The 9,340-nt window shown below is 43.8% G+C and overlaps 1 protein-coding gene across 1 annotated transcript in view; it reads right to left on the bottom strand.

Annotated features, from left to right (window-relative positions):
- Nucleotides 1-3,818: 3,818 nt before the first annotated feature.
- Nucleotides 3,819-9,340, bottom strand: part of Chsy1 (chondroitin sulfate synthase 1) — a 95,976-nt gene continuing 90,454 nt past the window's right edge. Inside the window, exon 3 of the mRNA XM_004658070.2 lies at nucleotides 3,819-6,718. Within this exon, the coding sequence (XP_004658127.2) occupies nucleotides 5,126-6,718 (1,593 nt within the window). The 3' untranslated portion in view covers nucleotides 3,819-5,125. The remainder of the gene's footprint in view (nucleotides 6,719-9,340) is intronic.

Raw genomic sequence — 9,340 nt, 5'->3', positions numbered from 1 at the left:
CCAGCACCTGGTCAGTGGACAGGAGCCTTGCAAGTATGTCATTTTCCTGGAGAAAAGGTCTTCGAAGCAAGATGATGCCAGTAGTACAGGTGACCTGTCTCAAAGCCTGCAGGTCCCTTTAACTTGAACACTGTCCTTAACAAGTAAGAAGTGGCATCTGTGACTCCCTTGCATGCAATTGGATTCTGAACACACTGGGTATAAATGGAGCTGGCTACAGAGGATACTCTGACCTTCCAATGGGCAGGAAGGAGGCAAAGGCTAACTGGTCACATGGCAAATGGCAAGCTTAGGGTCTATCAGCCATGACCCCCCCCACCCCAGCCCCCTTCAATGGAAGCCTGCAGTGTGGAAAAAAGAAGCCTCACGTCTATTACTAGGCTAAGGTAAGAACTAAGCTTGGAGGATGTTGCAGTCAGGTTTACATTGCGTAGAAATCGCCCAACCAAGAGCATCTTGTGGGAAAGAGAGGTTTATTTTGGCTTACAGGATTGAGGGGAAGCTTCATGATGGCAGGGGAAAACAATGGCATGAGCAGAGGGTGGACATCATCCCCTGGCCCACATAAGGTGGACAACAGAACAGGAGAGTGTGCCAAATACTGGCATGGGGAAACTAGCTATAACACCCATAAACCTGGCCCCAACAATACACTCCCTCCAGGAGGTGTTAATTCCTGAATCTCCTTCAGCTGGGAACCTAGCATTCAGAACAGCTAAGTTTATGGGGGACACCTGAATCAAACCACCACAGAGGACTTGGAAAACTGGGATGTGGGCAAGGGCTGAGCAGCCAGCCTTGCCCAGATTGGAGAACTTGATGCCACAAAGACATCCTGCTTTCATCCCCAAGGGATATTCCACCATTACTCCTGGGGTCTGTGTCTGCAATCTAGAGGAAGCATCTCATGACCCCAAACTACGTGAACCCTAGCACTCCTTTCCAAACATGAGGATGAATGCTATGACCTACCACCAGGCTTCAGCCTCATCCTGACCCTGCCAACACCAGTGGTGGCAAAATGATCCTTTTGTTGTGAAACTGAGATGCAGGGTACCAATGTCTGCCAGTCTTGGTCTACCAGTCAGGACTCCTCCATGTCCAATCAGTGCTCAGAGCGTGCCATCCCCACATACCTGAAAGGGCAATTGAAGGCTATGGAGAGCTATCGGTCCCTGTGAGAATGCAGCATGCACTTTTCTCATTTGTACACACACTTTCTCTCTCCCCTTCCCTGCCAGAATGCTGCACATAAACCTGGTGGTACTGTGAGAAGGGTCTGAGACAATGGTTAGACAGGGAAGCTATGAAAGCACACCTTTGTATAGTAATCTCAACCCTACTCAAGTGTTCTTTATTTTTAAAATATTGTCAACAGGGTCTGTCTGGTATGTTTGGGGCATTCTACTTTCGTAATATTTTTTATTTAAAATAATGTATGCATGTGAAGACAAAGAAAGTAATAAGTGAAACAGGTATAAAGAGAGTGCTTTCAGAGGACAAAAGGGGAAGGAATTATTTCTGCACCCAGGGTGGGGGCAGCAGGTCTCTGCCCATTCAATGCCCACAGGACTTAGTGGGTATTCCACTTGGAGTGGAACAGGTAGAAAGGGCATGCAGGGAAAGTGTAGGCAACTTAGATCCCAACATGCCAGGGGACTGAGGCAGTTTAGGGTGGCTGGGCCCCAAAAGTAAAAAACAGGAATGTCGGGCTGGAGAGATGGCTTAGCGGTTAAGCGCTTGCCTGTGAAGTCTAAGGACCCCGGTTCGAGGCTCGGTTCCCCAGGTCCCACGTTAGCCAGATGCACAAGGGGGCGCACGCGTCTGGAGTTCGTCTGCAGAGGCTGGAAGCCCTGGTGCGCCCATTCTCTCTCTCTCCCTCTATCTGTCTTTCTCCCTGTGTCTGTCGCTCTCAAATAAATAAATAAAAAATGAACAAAAAATATTTTAAAAAAAAAAACAGGAATGTCTTTCAGCCTACTCTTTCACTCTCCACTTTGCCAGAGATTAGAGAAGGATCTCTCCTCTCCTATCTCTTGACTAAAGGAGTAACCTAGATCTGTTTTTCCACAAACGACCTTACCCTTCTCTGGGAAGGAGTTTCCTAGAATTAAGGTTTAAATCTGATCTTGGCATTGTGGTTGGTTATGCTCAGCCCCAAAATTTGGCATCATGGCTGGCCTCTTACTGAACCAGCCCCTGAGTCCACACCAGTTAGCTCTCTCTCAGACTCGCCTAAGCTTGAGGATAGAGCCCATCACAATAAGTTATAAATAGCCTCTCTTGTGCTGTTCATGTCTCCTGAACCTCCAGACATCTGTTCTGGTAAAGACCCCACATGTGCTGTCTATCCCCTCCTACCTTCTACATGGGAAGAGCTCTCTGTATTTTCTTTCTCTTTTCTTCTCTTTCTATAATAAAGTCTAAGTCTTACCCTCTGGTCCATGGATTTTAATTCTTTAAATTCTTAAGACAAGGATCCGAGATATCCTACATTTATTGGAGCATTGGTATATTTTCAAGGAATCCCAAAACTCCCATTGCAAGACCACTGGGAACAAAAGACCCAGGCCTGACCTCCAGGGGCCATATAGCAAGGGAGACATGATTGCATGAGTAAGGGATTAAGTCCAACTGTTCACATCTACACCGGAAGAGTCCAGGTATCATGCAAACAACAGGGTGTCTCAGCTTTGGAAAAAAAAGCACATACCACAGCAGCAGAGACTAACACCCCTACAACATGGAGCTGAAGCTGCCCTGAAGAGTAGGGCATGATGACCACAGGAGCAGTAGCCAGTCTGAGGGCCTTAGACCACAAAAACTATTGAGATCACCTCTGGCAGGACACTGGAATCTCCAAGAAGTGATGAGAGGCAAAGGAACCTGAGGGCAGCATCGTTCAGGCAGTGTCACAAGCTGGGGAAATGGGATGACAGCAATCCTGGGGTTGCAGTCCACCACCCATGTCAGTTGACATCATCATCCCCATGGCCATCATGCAAAGGAGCAGAGGGGAGAAGGAACGGGAAAGGAAATGGCAAGGTTAGCCAGGGGCATCAGCTCAATGCATCTCTGCTTCAAATTCCACAGCCTGCAGAATGAGAGCACTGGCAGGACCAGGATCAGGATGTGGATGACATTCTGACACTCTTCCTCACTGAAAAATTAAAAATGTCTCTGCTTTTCTCCCCGCCCCCCAAATAAAGAAAGGAGAGGGAAAAAATAGCATAAACACTCCCACAATGTGGATGGTAATTAGGCAGAATTATAGCAGTTCTTTCAGTGAGCACAATGTCATTATGCTGGGACCTTACTGCTGTCATACTGTAAATACCTATCATAGGAGTGTAATTCTCATGCACAAAGCTTGCTATTTTAGCAGCAGTGATCAATTTTTAATTCTTGGATTATATAGTAACTATGTACAATTTATCCTCTCCCTAGATTGATCCTAAAATCCAAGAACATTTGAGCTCATAGCATCATGTGAAACACTACTTAAAATGTGACTGTCTAGGCCCAGCAAGGTGGATTTGTAACAAGGAGCTGGCTAAGAGCCTGGGCCTGGTCTTTGAAGCCCACCCTGGCTTTTGAGCAGTCAGCAAGCTGCTTAGTGGACCAAAGAAAGCCAATTTATTCTAGGAAGAAACGGGGAGGCACTGTAGTCTTTCATTCCACTCCAACAGCCATGCATGGAAATGTGTAACTCCAATAACTGCAAAAGGTTTGACTCCGTGTTTACGTTTTTAACTCTCCAAATGCAATACAATTCTCCAGCTAAAACAGAAATAAGGAGACAAAATGGGTCTGAAAAGTACAATAGAAAAATATTGTCCACTTGTTTATTTTTTCAAATGAGCAATAGACTATTTACAAATAAGCAGATCTCCAATGATGTGTATTAAAATGGTAGGTCTATCAACTGTTTGAATTCTAAATGAAAAAAAATTATTAAGGCACATTTGATCTGTGAGTTGAAAACAAACATTCTGGTGTAATGACAGATTCATTTCACTTTTGTCCCCAAAGCATGTGAGCACCAAAAATTGTCCAAGAACACTTAATATTTAGTAAGACAGGAATGTAAAACTTAAGGAAGGAAGGGAAAAAGTATTTTCAAAAGGAAATCTTTGGAGATCAGTTTACTGCAAATAAAACATCCTAACTATACTCCTGGTACACATAAATACTAGTAACTAACAGGTACTCAAGAAATGGCAGAGAGCTAAACAATGGGTATTAAATAAATTAAAGGTATTTCAGATAAAAAAAAGATAAAACAAAACAGTAATTAAAAAATGAAGTAACCATCTCCACCAACATAACAAAGACAGGATGAAGTGAACAAAACCCAAAATGTTTCCCAATGTTTTCATTAGGGTTTCTATTTGCTTAGCTTGCATTCACTGAACTTATTACAACCATTCTTCTTTGTCATTCTATATATTAATATTGAATTATCTGGAGAGAAGGATAAAGACAGAGAGAATGCCAATGCCTCCTTGGACTGGAGCTCTAGGCCCACTCAAGCCAGAAGTCCCGCAGGACCAACCACTGCCCTGGCTCTGCTCTCCTCACTCCCGGCTTGACCATGGGGCAGAGCACTTTGGAAAGCTGTCCACAAGTCAGTGATGACCCAGCCACTGTTATGTTTCTTTTTTCTATGACTGGAACTCAAGATGGATTTAAAAACTACTATTTAAAAAAAACACAAAAAGGTAGAATCTGTGCAAAGTCAACAGTGACAAGAGAACGTTTAACAGAGTTGACAGTGTTTTTTGTCACTATAATACTTTGTAGGAATGTTCATGATTTCTGCCACAGGACTGTTCAGAAAAGGGGTCTGGGAAAGAAATGTAAAACTACAAAACAAAAACATTTTGTTCATCAGGTATGTTTCAAGTCAGAACTAAGCAGGTTTGCTACATAATGTTCAGCAAGATGTGTTCAAAGGCAAACATTGATCACATTTTTGTTCAAAAATCTCAATCTTAAAGGAGTCTTGTGTAAGAAAACCACTTGGAAAATATATCCTTATATGGATTTCAAAAACTGATCTTACAAAAAACTTTTGAAAAATAAATTAGATAATTAAAAATGTCATTTCCAGCAGTGCTGGACATCAGGCTGTCCTTGTGGAACCACTATTATTGCTGCTTTTACTGTAACTTGGATCATTTTTTTCTAGCCACATTTCAGCCAACTGCTGTGTGGACCCATACGTTGATGCTTTAGACCCCAAGCACATTTTGTATTGTTTGGGATCCAGATTGGGGTCACAGAAGACAGGGTGGTGAACGTGGACAACTCCTACTTCCTGGCTCCTAAATGTCTTCAACCCTGCCTGAACAACCTTGTTGAAGAGGTCCACATCCTCTAGCCCCCAGCCTTGGATGGAGACATCAAAGCCACCCACTCGGACAAGATCTCCTTTATAAATACAAGTAATGCCAAACCCATAGTTTCTCCAGAAGCCAGTTTTTTGAGTAAAGGCAAAATGGTTGTCACTGGGAACTTTCCCACTATAAACAATCTTTGGATCATACTGGCTAAAGATGATTGGGAAATAGATTTGTTGACCTAGAACTGTGTTTGCTCGACACCGTTGCAGAAATTCTGTAGTAAACACGAGGTCGACATCACAGAAGAAGAGCAAAGACTCATTATTAAACTGGGAAGATCCTACTTCAAGTGCCAGAGCTCTTGAAAACTCTCCAGACACTGGCAAAATCTGCATGTCAGCTTTAGGATATTTAACACGATAATCTCGCATCAGTTCAACTTGCTTGGCCTTGTCAGGGTTGGAGTCAGAATTGAAAAGCAGAATGACCAGCTTGACATTCTGATTTGGAATGAGACATGTCTTCTCGAAGTTCCCCATAAACCTCACAAACATGTCAAAACGTCCAGACAAAGGGATCAGAATGTTTATCTTTTTATCTTTGGGCTCTTTGTGTTCATTTTTGGACCCAGGAAGCCGGAAAGGAACAAGCTTTTTCAGGGAATCAGAGAGGAAGGACAGGGAGCCAGAACCCTGGTTGATTCTGTTGGCCAGCTCCTGGGCATCTAGCTCCTCATGCTCCACAAACTGGATCTTGCTGAAGGTCTGTTGCAAGTATGCATGTCTCCTCACAGGAACTGTCATTTTCTTCCCTTTGTGCTTCTTGTACAGGAGCAACAGGTCCAGGATGTATTCTGCCCCATACATGGGGTTCACTCGGCGGTAGCCATACTGGATCTCCTTGAAGTCAATGATGCGTCCCCGTGTCTTAGCGTTGGCATTGATCATCTCCATCACCTGCATGACAATATCATCCAAGGCTTCCCTCTGCGCCGAGTCCATACCTCTCCGGGGGGGCTGACCATCAGTGGCTGAATACAAGTATTTCCCAGTCAGAAATTCCCATTCCAGGATCTCCTCTCGCTGGCGGGCCTGAAAGCGCATAAAGGAAGGGGGAATTCCCAGCTGGAGGTCTTCCTTGTGGATCTCTGCACTGCTGTACTTGCTCATCAGGACAATTTCCCGATGGAGCTGGATTGTGCGATGGCGCAGCTCGGCAATCTTGCGGCTGAGCATGTAACTGTGCAGCCTGTACTGATATGGGGGGTTTTTGTTGGGGTGCAACGTGATAGCTCGGTGGATTTTACTGTTATGGAGATCTCTAATGTACCCCTTCTTGTTCTGCTCATAATTCTCATAAAAAAGCTGCTGCATCTGTTAAGGAAATAAAAAAACCAAATCTTAATTTAGTACATCACAGGCAATTGTCCCTCCCTCCCTGCAGCTCCACAAATACTTCCTAACTCTGAAGACAACACTTCTATCAATTAGAAACTTTTCTAGATGAGCACACAAAGACCTCAGATACAGTCCAGTCAGCAGCAGTCTAGTAAGATCCAAAGTTTATACCTGCTCAAAGAAATAAACTTCTTCCAGGTGTGGTGGTGCATGCCTTTAATCCCAGCACTCGTGAGACACAGGTACGAGGGTCGCCATGAGTTCGAGGCTACCCTGAGATTACATAGTGAATTCCAGGTTGGCCTGGGCTAGAGTGACCCTACCTCAAAAACAAAACAAAACAAAACAAAACAAAAACCAAACAAATTTCTTCAACATGAAGAGTTAGCCAATTGGCGGTCCTACTAAGGGCCTTCAGTGAGCAGTCTACAGGAATAAACTTCAACTACATGGAGTTTAGGTTTAGAACAAAATTCTTGTTTTGCATTGTTTTTGAATGAAAAATTTAAAAACAAAATAGACAAAGGGAAGCAGAGCTTACCTAACCCAGGAGGACAAACACCAACTGTGACTCTGACATGTGCTAAGAAAAATTGGGCATGCTGTGGGGATAGCAAACTTTTAGTATTGCTCATGAAGCATAGCTCAAAGCACACAGTGGGTACTTCTAACAGGGATTTTGTCTACCTCTTCTGCTCCCCATTGCAAGTGATGGGGGAGGGTTAAAATTCAAGCCTTCTCACTGGCCAAGCAAAGAAGCCACTGGAGCTTGCTAAGAAAAGACGAAGAGCTGAAGCTGGACTCCCTCACCCCCACCATAGTGCCACATGGACAACTGATACAAGCAAATTAAGATAAATGTCCCGTGCTGCAGGTATGAGATGATCATCAAAGCTGTCCTTTTGACTGTGTTCCTTTTATGCATGCTATAAGAACACCACATGGACTTCTGTTCACAGCTTCTTTACCACTCACTTTCCAACTGGGCTAATGGTTGTGTGCAAATTGCAGGGGTAGAGCCTCCAAACTTGCTCTAAACTCTGAGAAGCTATCACTCCTGCTTCCCAGGAGCCACTAACACCACACTGCCTCCACCCAAAGACCCCACTGGGTAAGGAAGCTCTACTGTACAGCATCACCATAGCCTTAAAGGCTTCAGAAAAGGGGACTACTTGCTCTATGTCATGTGACAAGAAGCTGGAAACCTTATTTGTTTGAATTAGGTACTACTTCCATTTCATCTACTTATAATTTATAAACTTTTGACAATGAATATGAAGAAACCTAACATTTATGAAAGACCCCACCCATTCTAAGATAAGCATCCCAATCATTAACTTGGCTTTCTAAAATTAGGGGAGACCAGTAGGAAGCAGGTACTGTTCTTCCCCCTGCCCGCTAGGCAGCTTGTGCTGCCAATCTATTGGCCTGGGAACCTCAGATCTTCTGACCCTGCTGGGCAACAAGCCAGCCTGGGCTCTCAACAAAGCAACACTCTGAGAATACAAACTGGAGATATATGGCTAAAAGAGGGGTGACAATTCACTTAATTTTTCCTTCTCTTCATAAACATTTCTAGTAATAAAGAAATATAAAAAGGAATAAGGACTGGAGAAATGAAGGTGCTTGCCAGCAAAGCCAAAATACCCAAGTTCAATTCCCCACTACAACATGTAAAGCCAGATGTACAAGGTGGTGCATGCGCCTGGAGTTCATTTGCAGTGGCTAGGTGGCCCTGGCATATCCATTCTCTCTCTCTAATAAATAAATATTTAAATTAAAAAATTGAATGGAAAAAACTCACCAGGCATGGTGGCACATGTCTTTAATACCAGCACTTGAGAAGCAGAGGTAGGAAGATCGCTGTCAATTATAGGCCAGCCTGGGACTACAGAGTGAATTCCAGGTCAGCCTGGGCTAGAATGAGACCCTACCCTCAAACAAACAAACAAAAATAGGAATAAATCCACAAAGTCCAAAGGAATGGACTGTCCTCCATTGTTCCTCCATTGATTTCCTTGAGATGGTGCCTCTCACTAATTCTAGAAGTTGATGTTTCACAACTCTCAGTGATTCTCTGGTCCTTGCTCCTGCAGAATTCTAAGTACGCACCTGTCTTATATGGGTGCTGGGGAATTGAATTCGGGTGGTCTCAGGTCCCCTTCAGCCCTCATGCTCATATAGGAAGCACTCTTACCCACTGGTCCATCTTTCTAACCTCATTTATTACTTTTATGCAACTAGTAAGTTGTAAGAGGCTAAATAAGTTTGAATTTATGATGTTTTGAAGGCTTTCTCAATAAAATGACTGTACTATTCTAAAGTGTTCTTCAAAGAGAAGAATTCTAAGACCATGAAAGTACCTTCAAACTGGCTGCTCACACTCTGAAGTTCTGCCTTGATGCTCTTCTACTCTGCCACTCCTGGTGGCCGAAGCTGCAGTGTCAGCTACAGCGATATTTGGAACACCAAAGGCTAACACCACATTCCTACAACGGTTTCTAGCATATAAAAAACTCAAATTCTAGCTGGGCGTGGTGGCACATGCCTTTAATCCCAGTACTCGGGAGGCAGAGGTAGGAGGATTGCCGTGAGTTC

The sequence above is a fragment of the Jaculus jaculus genome, chromosome 3, assembly GCF_020740685.1.
Source record: "Jaculus jaculus isolate mJacJac1 chromosome 3, mJacJac1.mat.Y.cur, whole genome shotgun sequence".
Taxonomy (NCBI): Eukaryota; Metazoa; Chordata; class Mammalia; order Rodentia; family Dipodidae; genus Jaculus; species Jaculus jaculus.
The sequence above is the reverse complement of the archived record's forward strand: the minus strand, read 5'-3'. Positions and strand labels throughout refer to the sequence as shown.